This window comes from Pezoporus wallicus, unplaced genomic scaffold, assembly GCF_028554395.1.
Source record: "Pezoporus wallicus isolate ANWC-B61680 ecotype Strahan unplaced genomic scaffold, APGP_CSIRO_Pwel_v1 contig_7506, whole genome shotgun sequence".
Classification (NCBI taxonomy): domain Eukaryota; kingdom Metazoa; phylum Chordata; class Aves; order Psittaciformes; family Psittacidae; genus Pezoporus; species Pezoporus wallicus.
The window spans coordinates 2,025,717-2,045,641 of NW_026637546.1; the positions used below are offsets into that span (position 1 = coordinate 2,025,717).

The 19,925-nt window shown below is 35.5% G+C and overlaps 1 protein-coding gene across 1 annotated transcript in view; it reads left to right on the forward strand.

Moving 5' to 3' along the window:
- FCHO2 (FCH and mu domain containing endocytic adaptor 2) overlaps window positions 1–19,925 on the forward strand; it is an 85,523-nt gene that overhangs the window by 18,492 nt on the left and 47,106 nt on the right. The window contains exons 6-8 of the mRNA XM_057406116.1: window positions 315–419; window positions 6,313–6,411; window positions 7,437–7,533. Coding sequence (XP_057262099.1) covers window positions 315–419; window positions 6,313–6,411; window positions 7,437–7,533 — 301 coding nt within the window. The remainder of the gene's footprint in view (window positions 1–314; window positions 420–6,312; window positions 6,412–7,436; window positions 7,534–19,925) is intronic.

Below are 19,925 nucleotides of genomic sequence, written 5' to 3' on the forward strand. Positions count from 1 at the left end.
CTAGTTAGTTAACGTCAGCAGTACAGTTTTGATTTCAAAATAAGTATACTATAAATTCATTATTTCTGATAAGGGGAGGTGATTTAAATCAGGTAGTTGCCTTGTTACCGTTTTATGTGGTTTATGTATAGCTTGAATAGAAATCTATAATGGCTTGAATCTGAGTTATTTGGTGGTGAAATTTTGTTACAACATTTCACTGTTTTGATATGCCCCTTGTAGATCACCCTAGGCTTTCTTTTAATGGTGTCTTTAAAAACCTTGGATCAGATTATATGTGTGACATTTGACACTTTTTTTGCACTGATCTGCAGGCAGCAGTTAAATCAAAAAAAGCTACAGATACCTATAAACTGTATGTGGAGAAATATGCTGCATTTAAATCTGATTTTGAACAAAAAATGACAGAAACTGCACAGGTAAGTGCTATGTTAAATGAGTTACTTTTAAAATAACAGATGCTATTTTATGTCTGACCCCTTGATATCAAAGCTTTTGAAAAATTGATTCAAGATAGAATGATCTCCTTTGGAAACCAATATGAACAATAACATTAGAAGTAATACATTTGAAGGTAGACATTGACTGTGTATGTTGTGATGGCACTCTCCTTGAATGACACAATTGAATACTTAGATTTTAATTATTTTTTTTTTAAGAAATTTTTGGGAAGACAACAAAGTGAACTTCTGGAAGTGTTGTAGGTGCATTGATGCACCTGCATACTTGATTATGTGGGAAGTCTTGTATCACTTAAGTGTTCTAATATTGGGATCCATCATGGATTTCTTAGTGTCCTTCCAGCAAAACACTTCAGTTACAGCTTGTTAGAATGTCTTCCTTGGGTTTACTTGAGATTGTGAAAAGCACTTGCATCTGTTCAAATTTCTGGGGTTTGTTTGGCTTTTTGAAGACTTTTAGTCTGTGTTCCAGAGGATACCAAGTTCTCTGTATCATTGCATATGCTGCTTCTTGTTATGTTGTAAAGTTTCTTTTTCAAATCTGTTGATAACAGACTTTTTACCACTGCTCCAGATTTCAAAAAGGAAACTTTATCATTTCTGTTTTTAGTAGTAATAGTTGAGAACTGTTTGGCATATTTATTTTTAGTTCTTGGTTTAGTAAAGCTTTTACAAGGTAGGAACTTTCTTTTTGTCTGAAAATTCTTTTGATCTTTCCATTAGTGTCAAAGATTAATTTTCAGGTGGAGATGGAATTATTGGGGAGATTCATTCATACTCATGTTTTTAACATTTAAGTGGGAAAGTGTTAGGGTTTTCAGTAACTCCTTAGAAACTGAGATTTCACAGCTTGGAGATGTGTAGGCTGACATGTAAAAAGCTTGCCTGTCCTCCACTGTAAACTACTTTATTACTTTGAGACCTTCATTAGAATTTGATCTAGTTAATCTCCAAATAGATACTCAACACAGCTGTTAGAGAAAGGATACCACATATATCACATACCAGAACTTTTCCCTCCCACTGCCCAGTCCAGGCATTTGCAACAAAGAAGTGCTCTACTGCAAAATTCTGATTGTAACACAACTGTTACTTTAGGAATCTTGACAACCTTTCCATGAACAGTTGCAAAAAGCATGTTTTTGTGCACATCCTGACTTGGTTCTCATTGAAGAAGCTGTGCTCCCTATGCTTTATACTGAGTTAAATTTGATTATGTACATTATGTTTCTCTCCTTTCTTTCAACAAGAAAATTCATGGGTACTGGTCTGTACCCATGCCCTGTTGTACTTCTCAGCTGAACCCAGGACACGTGGAAATAGGACAACTGATAATTTTGGCAGCAAGCTAACTTGAAACATATGTTGAAAACACAGCTTCACACATCAGAGATGGAGAAGTACATGCTTCTTCCTTTGTCAAGTAATTGTGCAAGGAGTACGTTGTAGAACTAATCCAGCTAAAACTTTAAACCAGAAGAGACCTACAGGCTGGTTTGTTAAGAGATCACATAAGCATTTTTGCTGGCACAAAGGCAGTCAGTGTGGTACCAAGCTAGTTTAAACTGGTTTAACATGCGACACTGGCCTGGGCTCACTTGCATGTATGTCCACCATACACATTTACATCTGTTGCCTTAGCATTGTATGTCCCTTACTGTAACTTAAAATATTTGCATATCAGTTATCCCCAGGCAATTTGAGTGGGATAAGGATCGGAATTGGTATGCGTGATTACAATCGTTTGAGAATTTTGGGACTAGGCAACCTTTTTAAACTTTAAACTAGTATGTATCTTAATACAGTTCTTGGAAACAAGTATAATAAAAGGGTAACAAAAGAATCATTGAAGTGTACCATTACTCCTGGGGAGACAGGCATGGGACACATACTGCTGCTACTCAAAATGGTAACTTTTTTATACTGTTCCTGTTAATGTAATTATTATATTTCCTTAGTAAGCATTCCAGTAACTCCATTTTTGTGTGGTTTTGTATAAATTGCAATGCTCCCTGACTTTTTGCTGTAGACCTCACCTTCTGCTACAAAACAATCAAGTAATACCGGAAAAAAATACCGAACTGTTCCATTTATTTGTCTCAAATCGTATGCAAATGTGGCTTTTCTGGATCAAGAAGTTCATACCCTGTTTGTTATTTAGCTTGCTTTGGAAGTTACTGAACCCCCCACCAAAACAGATCTTGTGAATGCTTTTAATCCACTGCACAGCAAGTTCGGGCAGGTTCATTTAAATCTTTATTTAGTCTCACAAAAACTTCATGCTGCCCATTCCTTACCTTACAAGAAAGAGACTATGTTTATAGTAATTGTCTTGTTACTCTCTGAAACAATAAGAAAAAGCTTAAGTATGACTTCAATAAGCCAGCTTTGCTAAACTGCTTTAAAAACTTGTCCCCAGTGAGTAAAAATGTTGTGAATAATGAAAACGAGTTCTTTAAAATTGACAGAAGGTAAACATGAAATGGATTTTATCATCAGTGAATTAGTGAAGAAAAATGTAAGGGCTTTCAGCGAGCAATTTTGTTGGGCTTTTCATCATGTACTAAAAAAATTCCATTTAAATAATCCACTACAACAAAAGAATGAGAAAACTGACAGCTTATTTTTGTATTTAGAGACAGAATATGAAGATGCTCTTTGTTAATCTTTATTTGTATTATTGGGTAGGTATTGCATGTCTAAACCAGGCTGAGATGTAGAGAGGTGGGGGAACAAAAAAACCTTCCACCACACATTTTTGCGATAAGGGATGTTACAGCTGGGAAAATCTCACCATGATTTTGGGCTGCTTTGTATTTCTGTGTTTGGGGGTGGGAGGGCTGGAGATTTAGGATCATTTGGTTCATTCAGTTTTTTTTCCCCAATACAAAAATGGTACAAAGTTACCTCTCACCACAAACCACACTTGTTTAAATGTCCTTGGTTTCTTAATAGCAACTACCTTTTTGATTAATATTTAAATTTTTACTTTATGTGATAATAGACACCTGGAAATTCTCCTTTATGTGATATTCTCACTTTATGTGATAATAGACACCTGGACACATGACCACTCTAGAAATACTGGCATTCTGCCAGTATGTCATATTTTGGAAATTTGTTTTTAGTGTAGTAGTGTAGCTGCATCTACAATTTGGGTGCAGAAGACCTACTTTAAAGATGACCTGATAGGAAAAATAACATGTACGAATATGTGGAAGCCTACTTTTGTATGAAGCACACCCTGTATTATCTTAATTTAGAGTACATTTCACTTGAAATATATTCATTTGGAAAACAGTCAATGGGGAGTGTAAGCATTCTCAACTGTTTCAGTGCAAAATCAGTTGTCTTAGCTTAAATATATTTTATACTGTTTGCATACTATTTTTCTGAGGATAAACATTTTTAATTGCTGTGGTATTCAAGGTACTAATGTAATAATGTAATTACCTACATTACTAATGTAGTAACGTGAGTAACGTACTCACTTAGCTGTACTTTTTTCTTAGTCAGACTCCACTGAGGTTTTTTTACCTGTTTTTCCTCTTTTGTCATTTTACCTGCAGTTATCAAAGTGACTTGTGATACGTGATTTTGAGAGGCTGAATTTTAAAACATAGAGTCTTTCTAATCTTGAATTGCAAGTTACGGTTTTTGCTGTGATAAACACGGAAGGTTTCATTTTGATTAAAGAAGCAGGAAAATACAGTTCACTGTTGTTTAGAAATGGGATTTAATAGAAATTCCTCATTGATTTTTCTGAGTAAAGCTGGTTTTTTAGCAATTGCATAGCGATTTCATAGTACAACATGATGTCTTATTTGCCAGATTTTTACCTTGTGAGAAGCTTTTTTTTTTATTATTATTTTTGACTGCACAGCACAGTTAATTATTGGAACCCATGAAATAGCTGAAAGTGCTAAATTATTATTTCAAAGTTAGAACTGAGTAGAGTTGCGTTGATTTTGCGTTTGAGCAGCCTGCATATAAATAATGTTCAGGAATGAATAATAGTTCATTTTAAAAAAAAAATTAAAACTTACAGGAAAATACATGTTTATAAAAAGGAGTAATGTTTTTCTTAAACTCTGTATACCAAGTTGGACAGCTAATGATCCTGTCTAGTGATTTTTCATCATTATTTTAGCTTAAAATGCTAAAAAGTGGCTTGCAATTGTTGGGTCATTAACATTACAGATTCATTTCAGTAAATCTTTTAAAAATGGACTGATCTTTCAAAACGGAAAGTAAACAAGTTGGTTAATGATTATGTCTGTGATATGAACTATGTGGTTGTATCATAGTACCTAGCTTTATTCTTTGATCAGAACCTCTTTGTATTATGTACTGTACAAGGCCAAGAGAGCTCTACTTCAAAGGCTTCACATCTTATGTATAAAACAATAAAAAAACAAGGAAACAATTGGAGGAGGGGAATGCTTTCCACTGAGTTAAAAAAAAAAAAAAGAGTCTCTAAATGGCAAACTTTTTGATAGTCATTGTAGAGCAGAGTTTAAAGGAGACTGGTACCTTTGTTTTGCGGAGTTTTACGGGGATCTCAAACCAAACATGAGGGAAACATTGGCATAATTTCAAAAGTTGACTTTGTGTTTAGGTTAAAATTAGGTAGTGGAAAAAGGCACGCATTGGAAGGACACATTGTGCACGTGTGTTGACACCCTGATAGCAAGTGACTGTAGAGATGGGACATAGATAGTTTTGAAAGCAGATAATGTAGTTTATATAATAAGGCAACGAATACAAGAAGTAATGTCATAGAGTACGCTACAGAGGATGACCATATCCTTTGTAATTAAAGAGTAAGGCTGCTGGAAAAAAAAAAGTAAAATCTGATTGATGGCTGCAGAGTTATATCAGTATGGCAAAAGAAAAACTGAGATTTTTAGAAGTTAGATACTTGTCTGTATGGAGATGTTTTTGGGAATCAGAGTAGCAGGAGGTGTGAAATGTGAAGGTATGATCTTCAGAGAACCTTGTACAAATTGAAGAGAGGATTAAGTGGTGCTCTAAAGTTTGGACGCACTTGAAAGGACAGTTACAGAAATAGGAAGAGACGTAAGAGCAGGAGTGAACAAATATTTCAAGACAATTATGGTTGATTGTTGGGGAGGGTGGAACATTCTGATCTCTGGCTAGGGAAGGGTCATTAAAAACATTGGAAGTGCTTTTAAAATGGCTGTTACCTGGAAGTGTAAAGTGGAGCAAACCTGAAAGATTATAATGCAGTGAGTTTAAAGATCAAAGAAATTAATCATGATTGAAGAATCAAAGGATATAGGTTTAGCTAGAAAAAGAGAAAGCATGTGTATATTTTGACCAGAAGGAGAGAGTGCTAAGAAGGAAGTGCAAAACAGATTAAGAAATAAGATTTCTGGGTTTAGATGGAAAAACGAAGCTTCAGTAATGGAGAAAAGAGGGTTTGGGTTTGTTTTTTTTTAACACTTTCTAACACTATTTGGTAGAAATACTGAAGATACATGAAAATTTAAAGAGCAAGTAAAAAAATTTGTAGTGATTCTAAAAGAATATATTGTAATTTAATGTACATTATTTCATAACTGAATTCTGCACCTTTCTTTCATTAACATTGTAATTACCCAAATCAAAACCAAGCAAGCAAGCAAACAAGAAAATAAATGGGTGGGTTTTTTGGGGGTGGGAGGGTATTTTTGCTTGTTTTGAGGTTTTTTAGTTTGGTTGGTTTGGTTTTGTTTTTTTCCTTAATTATGTAATTCTTAATTATGTGTACTTATTAAAATTTAAGGTTTAGTCTTTCAAGAAATCTTTTCAGTATGATTTCATTACAGTTTCTTGTATTTGTTTACAGAAATTTCAAGACATTGAGGAAACACATCTTCTTCGTATGAAAGAGATTATAGAATCATTGTCAAACACCATAAAAGAAGTTCATTTACAAATAGGAGAGGTAAAATGTTTTTGGGGTTTTTTTTATGCTATATATTTTTTTTAACTATTAAGTGGAAGATTTCTTACTGTGTTTATGGTAATTACAAGATCACAGCTTTCAAATGATGGTAAATTGAACATAAGGTCAAATCTGTATGGCTTCCCATTGCATTTATAAGTTTAGCATCACAGAATTTACAGAATAAGCCTAAAAAAATTTAGTCTCAACAGAACAAAATATTTTGACAATATGAAGAATTTTTAGGATCTTTCAAAGTTCTGTTCTCTAGGTATTATATTAGCACTCATTTCACACATAATTGTGCTATTCTTTGTTTAAAACTTGAAACTATCAGTCTGAAGTTCCCAGGTTTTTGTCAGTAATGGAAGATTTTGTTATTTCTTTAGTTGGTTTAATTAATAATCCTTAGAAATAGTTCTTAATTTTTGGATGTTTTGAAATGGAGTTTTTATTTGCATGCTGTTAGAGTCATTATATTTGTCAGTTTAGAGGTTTTCTGCTAGTGAATAGTGGTCACAAGGGTCATACTATTTATTTCTAAAGCATATACATATAGTGTTGTTGGAAAAGCTTCTTAAGAGTAGGTGGTTGTTCCTTTGTCATACCAAAAACGTTACAACAGTAACGCTTTCACTCAAGCAGGTGGGAGTTGTGATAATACAGTAGTAGGAGTTCACGCCCTTAACTTGTACTGGCTTAGGAGACTACTTGTCTTGCTGACATTGTAATGGGTCATGTTGCTGACAAATTCAGAAAGTTATGCACACAAGTCATTTTAGATGGAGGAAACTGAAGTAAATTCTAGACCCTTCATCAAACTCTATTCTTTCATTCTTAATTTGTATCTGCATTGTACAAACACTTGCTAATACTGAAATGCCTCTTCATTTCTCGAAGCTCTGTAATATATTTTAGAGGCAAGTATTTTGAACTCCAGCTCTAGAGAAAACTACTTCTTACTTACATTTCTTCAATTACTGTTTTTTTTAATTCCTTTTGTGTGTGGTGTGGTTTTTCTGAAGGTGCATGAAGAGTTTATCATTAACATGACAAATACTACAGTTGAGAGTTTGATCCAGAAATTTGCTGAGTCAAAAGGAACTGGCAAGGAAAGACCTGGTAAGAGATTAAAAATAACAGAGTAGGAAATGTTAATTTTAAAACTTTAGGTTTCCACTCTTAATAAAAGGTCAAACCCCTGTTTGTTAGTGTGCTGTATTTTTAAGGTACTTAGACAAAATCATGTGTTATCAAGTTCTATGAATAATTTTATATCAAAACTAGTGAATTCTGAGAATTTGAAATTGTATGTGTAGTATTTGTGTTCATAAAGCATGGCATTTTTTTTAGGTCCGAGTTCCTCTATGTTGATCTTCAAGGAAACTTTTCAACTATGTTGTTCCTTAGTACATCAGTGAAATTTGTCAAGAAACGAAGTTCCTTGCACAAACTATTGTTGTTTTCTGTGTGTTTCTGCATAAATTATATTTCAGAACTCAAATATAGATTTATAAAAAAATTTATATTCAGAACAGATGTCTATAAAGCTGCTTATCAAATTTTTGTAAGAGTTGCATCAGTTTATTTGATTAGTTTACAAAACTGTCCAGTTGAATAAATTGTATATAGATTGTTTCTTCACTAAGCAGCAAACTGACTAGTGCTTGCTGAATTTACTGTTTGTTGGGTGTGGTGTATAGGAGTTCCTTAAAAAAAACCATCTCACAGTACTGTTTTTCTACCATTATAGGAAGAATGTTTAGTATTTGGGCATGAATACGCAGTCGCTAGGTGTATGAATACAGGAATTCGGTAGTATTGTTTTCTGTTTTCTTCAGCACTGAGAGTCCTGACTAGCATCTCTCTCCTCCAGTATAGAAACACAAATGTCTTTTTGAGACCAAGCATGTGCATAACACAGTAGATCTTAAGAATTTGTATTGAATTATAAAATATTACTATTAGGTATCTGTTAGGTGTTTTTAATATAACATTGTTTCATATTCTCTCTGTGATTCCCCCAGATCAGACGGTATATGGAACAATTTTCAAATCTTTCCTGCGTATTTTGCAATTTTTCAATAAACGAAGAAAAAGTATGAACTTAACAGATTGAAGTTACATGAGTCTGAAATCTGGAAATTTAGTGGGTTTGCCTGTGTTTAGACTAGCTATCGTGAGCTGTCAGTCACTAGGGATCTCCATCTTGCATTTACGATTCTGATTACCTGGGTTACAAAGACACTTCTTAATGTATGCTAGAGCACTCTGTACTTCAAGTCATCCATGTTGTGACGGTAGGTTTTTTTGCTAGAAAACCCAATAATAGCACGAAAGGTTAATACTTCACTTTTTAATGGGAGAAGTTATACATGGTCTGTACCTACTTGCTGCTTTAAGGAGTTCTTCGAAAGGCATTTGTATTCTCTGGGGCCAAATAAAAGTTTTGGCAAATTACATTTCTTCCTTTTATAAGCAAAGTATTCTAAGGAAAGATAGCATGTTTAGTCTGGAGATGTATGCATTCTGAATTTTCAGTGTTAAATTATTTTATTGATACCAACTTTCTAAAGCAGTCACAGTGCAGAGGGAAAGCACATGCAAATTCAGCAGTATAAGAATACAAATTCACAAGAAGTTGTGAAGTGTCAAAGACTAGAAACACCAACTGCCCAACTGCCAGTGATGTTAATTATGGTTACTGTTTCTATTATATTTGTGTATCAAGTTATAATCATGCAGCTTTGACAGTTACAAAGATTTGGAAGTCAAAGTGAGGTATCAGCCATCTAAGAATGAAGTGGAAGCATTCAGTGTCATAAGGTCTGCTTTTTCTTCATTAAAAATATTCTGCCTTTGAGGATTGTTCTTAATGGAAAGGTACCTTGTGCACCAAATGTTGGAAGTTCTTGTGCATGATATATTTGTTAATTAGACTGGAGAAAGAGATGCCTTCTCAGATAAATCTAAATATTCAATGTAAAAATTCTACTGACTTGGCATACAAAACAAATGTAAAAAAGATGTCTTACATACTTAACTGTTGCTTAAGATTCCAGTCCTAAATCTGTTTGAGGAAAATGCATAAAAACCCCTTAGGACTATGTAGGCCTTCTCCCATACTGTTTATGGGCTACTATACCAAGATAGATGATGAGCTGCTTTCTGAAATACTGAATTTTGAGAACAAAGTAAACTAAAAAGGTAATGCATAACAAAGTATGTTGATTTACTTCAGTATATTCTAGCTTTAGTTGCAGTTCTTCATAGTAGAGTTCACTTGCTTTTCCTTATATCTATAAAAATAAGAATTAATCTGAAATGAAGTACTGAAGAGGACTGTTTTATTGCGTGTACTATAAAAAGTTTCAGTAAAGTTTTCTAGATATAGGCAATTATTTTCTTAAACTTTGACCTGCCTATCTAAATTTTCCCTTTGTACATTGGTGTCCTTTGGACTAGATTACGTGGGCTCCCTCTGGCGGCTAATTTCTGTCACCTGTAATCATATAGGGACTTCTAGAGTTATAATGCCGGTTTGGCTAATACAGGCAACATTTCTTTCAAGCTATAATGCTTTGTGAGACTTTTAAATTGACCTGTGGATTTCTTTTAAATGGCTGTTCGTTAACTGCTACCTAAATAACTTACCTGGTCAGCTGTATCACCTGCTTCTTACTGAATTTATTTTAAATATTTATTTAAATTTTAGTTTAGCTTTTAGTTTATAATTTTTAGTAATACAGTATTTGAAGAAATTGTATTCATTATTTGTTTCTTCCATTCAGTGTAATTAATACAGCCATGTCCACTTGCAGGTATTTTAACTGATCTAAAAAAAAACAAATAATAAAAAAAAAAAATCACTATAAAATAATGAAAAACAGAAAGAGAGCTGGCAGGACTTGCAATAAGCAATGAAGCTTCAGGTCAGAATTTAGTGTGCTCTGAACAGTTTCTAAAACCCAGAGGGACCTGAACAAGCTTGAGAAGTGGGCCTCTGCAAACCTTATGAGGTTCAGCAAGACCAAGTGCACCTGGGTTGGTGAACATGAGCCAGCAGTGTGTGATTCTAGCCCAGAAAACCACATCCTCACTCCAAAGACAGAGTGACCAGCAGGTCGAAGGAGGTGATTCTGCCCCTCTGCTGTGCTCTGGTGAGAGCCCACTTGGAGTGCTGCATTTAGCTGTGGGGCCCCAGCATAGGAAGGACATGGACCTGTTGGAGCAGGTCCAGAGGAGGTCATGAAGGATGATCAGAGGGCTGGAGCACTTCTCCTATGAAGGCAGGCTGAGAGAGCTGGGGTTGTTCCGCCTGGAGAAGGCTCCAGGAAGACCTTATTATGTCTTTTCAGTACTTAGAGATAAAAGTATAAAATATGTATGATAAAAATATAAGAAAGATGGGGACAGACTTTTTATCAGGGCTTATAGTGACAGAACAAGGGTCAATGGTTTTAACTGAAAGCAGATAGTTTTAGGTTAGGTGTTAGTAAGAAATACGTTACAATGAGGGTAGTGAAACACTGGATGGAAGAGGTTCCCAGAGAACTTATGGGTGCCCATCTCTGGAAACATCCAAGATAGGCTGGACAGGGCTCTCAGCAGCCTGATCTACTTGAACATGGCCTTGCTTATTGTAGGAGGGATTGGAACTAGGTGACTTTTAAAAATCCCTTCCAACTCAAGCTGTTATATCATTCTATGATATGTTCCTGCTGTTAGGTCTAATAGCAGGTTTGATACCATCAGTGGAAGATGCTTTTATGATTCACATGATCCTGCAGTGTTCATCAAAACTTGTTGGCCACTTCTGATGAATCAGTTTTCTGTTTGTGATAGGCTATTGCTCCTTGTTCCTCAGAAAATTAATTTACTGCATGGCAGAAAATGTCCTTTTCTTCCACGTAAAGCATAGGTTAAATCAATAACTGAAATGATGTCTATTCAAGGTTAATGACTTATCAATAAGTTCTAGCTATATTTACTTAATCTTCTAATAATCTATTAAAAATTAGTTTGTTCCAGTATGTGTTTGCCCACTACACAGTTTACCAAGAAGGTACCTTGAAGGCCAAATAAGACTCAGCTGTGATGCATTGTCCAAAAAAAGAAAAAGCAACCCAGTAACAAAATCAAATCTAGATGATTTGGTTTCATTAATTTGCTCTGGTATCAGTGTTAGTGGTTGTTGGTAATTAAGTTGTTCCTCTTGTTTTTGCATGTTTTTCTTAAAAATCTAGTGAAGAAAAAAACAAAACTTTTTGTAATGCAGACAAAAAAATGAAAAGACGTAATCTTTGCTGGCTCCTCGGGCATCCAATAAAACAGTGATCTGCAGATGGCTATTATTATATATCCTGTGCCATTAATCAGTGTGAGAGAGGCACTGGGTCATCTATTCACTATAATTAAAAATAATTCATTGGTTTGTGGAAGATGGATCAAGCAAGCACAAATCTGAATAAGCCAGAACATGATTTGAAGTTGCAACACACTAGTAGGCAGTGGAAAGAATAGACACGTACAACTTGTGTGTACCAGTAAAAACGTCTAGAATTTGAGCTGTGGAAAACACAAGCCTGTAAAAATACTTCTTGTCTCCTGTCATTAACTGTCCAACAAATCTGAACTTTATGGAGGGACTAGAAGTAGTTTGCATATTTTAAAATGTTGTAAAATTAGTTACTGCAATACATCAGCTCTTTGGATTAAATATTAACATTACTTTACAGTATTTATTGTCCATGATTGCTGTCAATCAGCCATCAGTGGCTCTTGCACGTATAGTAAGGTGTTTGACTGCTGTTCCTTTTATCCTTTTAGATATTAGGAATAATAGTGTAAGTCTTTTTAAGCAAATGGTGTGTCCACAGATAACAAGATTCAGAACAGGGCAGATGTAAGATTCCTACTCTGTTTCTTCTTTCACCAAATCCAGAAATTAGTAATTTTGTCACTAATTAAGCAGTAATGCTGGTTAAAAAACGGTTTGGCCTGTTGCTTTTGGAACTGCTGAAACCTATTTCTTTGCCCCTACCGAAAAAATTATCTCGAGGCTCCTGGTAACTCCAGCCATCAGAAAGTTTAAGGTCATGGTTGTCAAATGGAGACATTAATTCAGGACTTTTGTTTTCTTTAATCATTCTGAAATTCTTTCTGGCGAGACTATCAAACAGTCTAGAGTTAGTAGGTATATCAGTGACTTAGGACAGCTATAATCATAGAAACAACTCAGTTGGAAAAGACCTTTAAGATCATCAAAGTCCAACCTCTACCCCAGGAGTGCCAAGACCACCACTAAACCATGTCACTGAGGGCCTCATCTACACAGTTTTTGAACACTTCCAGGGACGGTGGCTCCACCACTTCCCTGGGCTGCCTGTTCCTATGTCTGAGCACCCTCTCTGTGAAGAAATTCTTCCTAATATCCAGTCTAAACCTCCTGTGGTGCAGCTTGAGGCTGTTACCTCTTGTCCTGTCACTTGTTACTTGAGAGAAGAGACTGACCCACATCTCACTCCATCTTCTTTTCAGGTAGTTGTAGAGAGCAGTATGGTTTCCCCTGAGCCTTCTCTTCTATAGACTAAACAAACCCAGTTCCCTCAGCAGTTCCTCATCACACTTGTGCTCCAGACCCTTCACCACCTTTATTGCTCTCTCTGAACCTGCTCCAGTGACTGAATATCACTGTAGTTAGGGACCCAGAACTGAACACAGTATTTGAGGTGCAGCCTTACCTGTGCCCAGTACAGGGGGGTGATCACTTCCCTGTCCCTGCTGGACACATTATTTCTGATACAGGCCAGGATGCCATTGGCCTGGTTGGCTGCCAGTTTTTAATTCAGAGAAGTACATGCCTTTCCAGGCCATGACCAGCCAGTTTCTCCAGGAGTATGCTGTGGGAGATAGTTACAATTGCATTATAAGGTTCAGATAGACAATGTCCACAGCCTTTCATCAACCAGGTGGGTCACCTTGTCATATAGAATGAGATCAGATTGTTCGAGCCCTTCATGAACCCATGCTGACTGGTCCTGATATCTCTTTTTTTCCCCGCACTTGCTGTGTGATCTCATTCAGGATGATCTGCTCCATGACTTTCCCAAGCACTGAGATCATGCTGACAGGCCTGTAGTTTCTGGGGTCAAGATGTCCACTACCTCACAAAGTAGCATGTAACAAAAAAATACCCTGGCATCCTTGTCAGTGTGCTAGTGATCCTTGTCTGTTCTGAGTGAACACATTTAAGAGCTCAGTTCCTGAGAAGCAAACACATGTATTTTGAAGTCTTAAAAAATAACGGTTATTTAGCAATGTGGACTTTTCACAGGCTTCAGAACTGACCGTGATGTTTACTATTTGAATGGCAAGCAAAGCAGTTTAATCTGGATTATTTACAAATTCATTAATGCTGCTGACATTGAGTATCACCAGAATCGTAAATCATGAAAGCTTCAATTTAGTAAATATTTTAAAAATTAGCTTTACATAGGCTTTAATTCAACTGATTTCTGATTCTGTGAATTCAACTGAGTTATTATTCGATTAGAATAATGTTTCATGTTGCTGTTTGGCAGTGGTGGGGGCTTAGTGCAAAGTTTGGTGTGAATTTATGACTTACTATCCGGTCTTTTCTAATTGTTTATGTGGGCATTTTAGTCCTAAAGCATACTGCTTATGTTTTTTCCAAAGTGAATACAAAGGCATTAAAGTGAACTGCACCACAGTTGGGAAGCTAATGCAAATACTGTAAGTGCACAGTCTTATTCCATGTTAATATTCCTATTTAGTTAGTGTGTTGTGTTAAACTACATGTTTTCTATCTAATGCAGAAATACACAAGATGAACAGGATAAATTAAAAAAATAATAATTAAAAAAGGTTTTAGATAACTGTATTAATAACTCCTAAGAAATTTTAGAAACAAATTAGTCCTTTGCAGAGATTGAGATGCCAAACAAGGGCCATAGAGTATTGAAGCTTGCTTTGATTCAAGCTACTAGCTTTTTATGTGCGTAAATAATGAACTCTGGTTTGAAAGAAAAGATTTGAAACAGTGCTGGGTGTGGCATTTATTTTTTTGAAGGGTTTGGAAACCTATTTATGAGCATCTGTACATGTAGTTTATTTGTCGTAGACTGCAGTGTTAGAGAAGAGCAATGGCCTGAGTCCTGTAACCCAAGCTTTTTGAGGAAAACTGTACCTTAGAAAGGCAAACACAGGAAGCTAAAGTTGAACTTAAAAGAAAACCCGAAACCACCTATCTTACCTACTTTTCTAATAAAATTGAAATAAATCCTAAACTGTACTTATAATAGTCTATCTAGTATTAGTGGTCACTAAGTTGTGTTGCACAGCATCCCGCTTCTAATTCATTCATAATTTAGTAAACAATGATAGCAACATGATATTACACTATACCACCACAAGCTACCACTGGAAAATTCTGTGTCAGATTGACTGTCTGGTCAACTAGGTCTCTACGCCATACTCTCTTGAACACAAATATTTATTCTGGCATTTAAAAGCAACTTCTCACTTGGCTTGTATTTGACCTTGTGTGTTCATAGTGGTTCACAGGAAGTTGAAAATCTCTTCTGCTTTGTCTTCATTATCATTTTTATTATTGTCCTAATTGTTACAGATCACCTGGGTGGCCTTCTGTGTCAGTAATTCATTTTTAGATTATGGATATTGATTTGTCTTCATTTTGACAGTGTAAGATACGGTGGGGTACCCTTTGACCTGTTGTCTGAGTAGTATGAGGGTAGGAAAAAGGAAGGTGTCCAAGCACTAGCTAATCCAGCTAGCTGTGCAGACCTAAGCCCAGGTTTAGCCATAACAATGAAATTTCAAGTTTGTATCTTTTTTAATAGTGTCTATAATTTTAATTATTTATTTAATAATGAAATTTTGTTTTGAAGATTTGCTCTCTCAGGGGAAAGGGGATATCTAGATAAACAGTATAAGGAATGCTGTTACTGTCATTAAACTTCTTCCTCAGCCTTGGATATTTAGCTTCAGGAAGTCCCTCTCTGTTTCACTATCATAGTGGATACAATCCTTCAGAGGATTGTGTAGTTCTGCATAATTTTGGATAGCCTGGTTCAGGATGAACAGACAGGAGTAGAAAGTTGGGGTCTTGTCACATGCGTTTCTCCTCTTTGCAAGCAGTGATTTGCAAATTATCCATATTTTATGGACAATATTGGATAATAGTATGCATATTTTGTGTCTTTAAATGCTGAGATATATTTCAAGGTCAGAGCTACCCTGTTTTGGGCTCCAAGTAGCTCTTTGGGCATAACTAGGAAAGGTAGATTTTTATAGTAATCTTTAATAACACGTGTCTCAATGTTTTCCTGTAGTTTCAGTTTTTTTCCCCCACAAAGAAGTGTCTCAAACTCGCCATAAGCTGCAGAAAAAGCTCACCATGAAGAAGTTCACATTGACTTTATTTGCTTATTGATGGTACCTGTGTGGAAACTGTTACAAGCTGATTAATACTTCCCATTTTACAGCTGGGGTGAAGAGATGGTTGAGCATGTATACTTTTTCTTTCTTTCCCCACAGAATATATTTTCTGTACAAATAAGTAGGAAAGTCACTTTAAAAGCACTACTAAGCAGGAAAATGTTCCCATGGAAAGGATTTTGTCTTACTGAAAAAGACTTTTCTATCTGAAAAAAAAAAGAAAAGAAGTCCGAATATTGAAAAATGCATTATCCACTTCTTTCTCTTTAGGAAACAGTCCCATTAAATGCCTTAACCTCTGATGATTTCATGGGCTTAAGTTTAGTAAGAATCCATACCCATCTTGGATTACAGGGACAGTAGGTGATTTACAGAGATGTGATTCTTTGAAGCAATCTTTAAAGGTGAGGCCTAGAATTTAATAGGTTCATGATATCTCGTATTGATAGACTTGATAAAAATGAGGAGTCAGAGAAGGACCCAACCTAGTCATGCTATATAAGGAAAAAGCTGTCTTAACAATTATAAATTTGGAGAGTCAGCAGAGAGCTGTGTGTATTTGTATCTATGTGTTATCCAGTCAGTTAACCTGTGTATAGTTCAAAGCTAGCCGCAGCTCACATCCTGTTGTTTATGCAGCCAGAGAGGAAATATGGGGTGAATATATATATTTTTATAAATATATATAATGTGAAAAGCAGGAGAAGAGTAGAAAAGGATAAAAAAATGTGGATGACAAGAGTTGGGGAATGTAGTGTTCTGCAGATTGATGTCTTAGCTGACATTAATTTTGCTGCTCACAGATACCATGCTTTCATAAATTGTGGCTGAAACTTCCAGCATTTATTTTCATATTTCGGTGCCTGTAAGCTAGTTGGATTTCTAAGTTGAAATGTTGCCTTGGGTATGTGTTCAGTGTCTCTTGCTGAAAATTTTGTGTTGTCTGAGCAATAAGCATTACTTTCTTTTGTAATTAAAGATGTTTGCCAACTTTTTGCTTAGAAAAAAAAAATCTCTCCTGATAAACATAGTAATTGATAGTAACTATTTTAAAGCTACTCAGATAACGATCCTCTTCTGCTTTGATTTTGCTCTGTAAGCCACGTAGGAAATCTTGCCTCTTGAGAGTAGTGCTTGCTGTATTCATGAGCTTGTACCCATAGAACCAGAAGAGCCTGAGATGAATGTTTCCTTTGATCCCGTGAACTGACTGCAGGGCTGGAAGCCTAGTAGCAGAATGAGGGTTAGAACTGATTGCTTGTTTAGTAGATACTCTCCTTGTATGTAACATCTTCATCTAAAAAAGAGACTTTGCTTGGCAGATCTACACATGTTACTAGCTAAGCTGATATATATGCTCTGTATTTGTAGAAGTAGATTAAAGCATACAGTTTTACCAGGATTGTTTCAGTATTTTCCCTCAGATTGTTAATAGGCCAGTTATGTTTTCTGCCCTTTAGCCTCTTTTTGGCAAAGTAGGCCTGACCAAATACACAAACTGACATTTGCTGTGACAGTCTGGTACTAGCATGATAAATATATCACAAATATGTTTTTTACCTCAAAGATGGTAACAGCCATTCATCTTTAGTCTTTATTCCTACAAATAAGATACACCAGAATAAGAAGTACTTTTGCAGGGAAAAATGAAATTCTCCTTACTTTTTATAAAATCACTTCTCTGCTTTGGACAGGCAATAAAAAGAAGTTAGTGTTAAAAAAAAAGTAGTGTTCAGAAAATGTATTTTGTCTTCCTGGCTTCTAAATCTGAAAGCCTGAAATCTTTTGATAAACGTGTCACAGGATAAGTTGATAGCAAGAAAGATTGCTTATATGTTTGTGTACATATAAAATTGACCTTTGTGATGCAGCTTGACATCTAAACACTAAAAGCAGTCATTTGTTTTGACAGCAGAATTAATTGAGGCTAAAATATCGAAATTCCACTTGTATCAAGCTGTTCATTAGGAGTTGCTGTCTGGCTTTAGCGCTGTCAGAAAAATAACCTATTCTGCTATGATTAAATAGCAGAATGATGGTCGGTCCACTGAATTTGAGAGAGAGGTTGAATAAACTTTCTACTGCGGAAACAATTCAGAAGTGACACGCTGCAAGGGGGGTCAGAATGTGCATTGATATCCAGCTGAGCTGTCAGCTGGCACTGAGCCAGGCACGCAAAGCTTTACCATTTGAACCAGCATGTGAAGCATATGCGGTTAAAAAAAAATTGTCCTCCTTTCATGCATGATTTACTCTGAGACAAACTTTTGTTTTTATCAAAACCAAGAATATGTTTTGTTATCATATTTGTGACTACAAGTACAGATTTACAGAGTCCTTTTTGAAAGCTTTTGCTTGGAACAGATATGTTAATGTTTCCAGTTACTTGGGAATTAAGTGTAGCTAATAAAAATTTATGTTTGGGAGGGATAAAGTTTCTTTCTGTCATGCATATTCCCCTTAAACTAGAAAGGAGACAGTCTGCAAAAGCAGATGCATTCTTAGTTGATTTGTTGACTTCTTGATTTGTTTACCTTTTTAGCTCTGCAGGACTTTCCAATTAATTGACACACTTACTGGGGACTCTTTTACAGCTTGTGATATATTATTATGTTGTTTTCCTTCCTAGTAATAGTAGTTGGCTTTTGTATTTGCCTCGTTTGTTTAAGAATACAAACAGAAAAATTCTGGTCCCCCTCCAGCACACACACACACACACACACATTGAGGAAAGTGTGAATTATTTTATTATTTTTACCTTAGCAAAAGTTTCTCCCAACGTCTTCCTCACAGAGATTTTGTGTAAGAGATACACAGATAGCTTAGAAAACGTAGCTCTAGGATTTTGTGGAGGTAGGTTTTATAACTCTTTTCAAGGCTGTTGACAACATGCTTAACTGTCTTCAAGATAATTAGTGTCACTGTAGATGAATTAAGTAGCAGGTGTAAGATTGCCATTTATAAACTCTTTTTCTGTAGTTGCTTTGTGTATGCTCTGAAAATGCTGTTCCGATAGATGTGAGCCAAATATGTAGTGGATACTACTATAGCAGTAGATAAATATGTAGTAACATAATTTACAGTGTAATTACATTTTCTTCATTTCATATTTCATCTTTAGAGAAGATCAGTATCTCCTTAGCCATCCACTTTACCTCTTAGTGTATGAAAGCCCACATATTCACATGCATCTTGTATCAAGCAAAACAGTACTTGAGTTTTCCGAACAGCCTGGGAGGTGCATCCCAAGCTGCAGACTTGCTGGTGCTTAATTTATGCCTGTGCCACTTATTGTAAGTTATTAAATTAATTAAAATATTTCCATTTATTCAGATTATTTGAATAACTTGGCTTTTCTGTTCTAGCAAACCAAAACTTTCTCATTTTCAAGAGTAAGAACTTACCTGTTCTTGATTTATTTGCTTAAGTCTCATGTCAAATACCAGATACCTGCTTGCATGTGTCTGTAAAACCACCATCCATTTGCTTTTCTTCATGTTCATATCTGTCCTGACTGGTAGAATTCTGTGAGCTGCAGCAGCTTGCCTTGGAAAATGCTTTAGGATGATGCTTGGTGGGAATGTTTACATACAATTAGAGGAGCTTACCGATTTTTGCAGAATGCTAAGTTCTCATTATGTATGTATCCTTAAGTGACTGAAACACCACTTGATATTCATATCTTTTTCTGCTATAAAGGCTAACTGCTATAAAGGTCATTTCATTTATGCACTGTATTATTTTTGTCTGTTCTGTGTGTGTACAGTAACAAATACTTTCAAGTCAATGTATGGCTATTTGTGATGCCTAAGCCACAGTTACCATTCTGTGGATCAATGTAGTAATAGGCAGACAAGACTGTAAAAATGCTATCTTGAGCCTGAAGCTATCCGTGCTTAAACCAACAGAACACTAATTCAGAGAGTTTCGCAAGGGTTGAACTAGATCTCAGCTATAGCTTTTCACTTACTCTGGCAGGTGTCTTAAAATGCTTTTTTTTTTTTCTTATATGATGCTGCTTTAGTTCTAATATT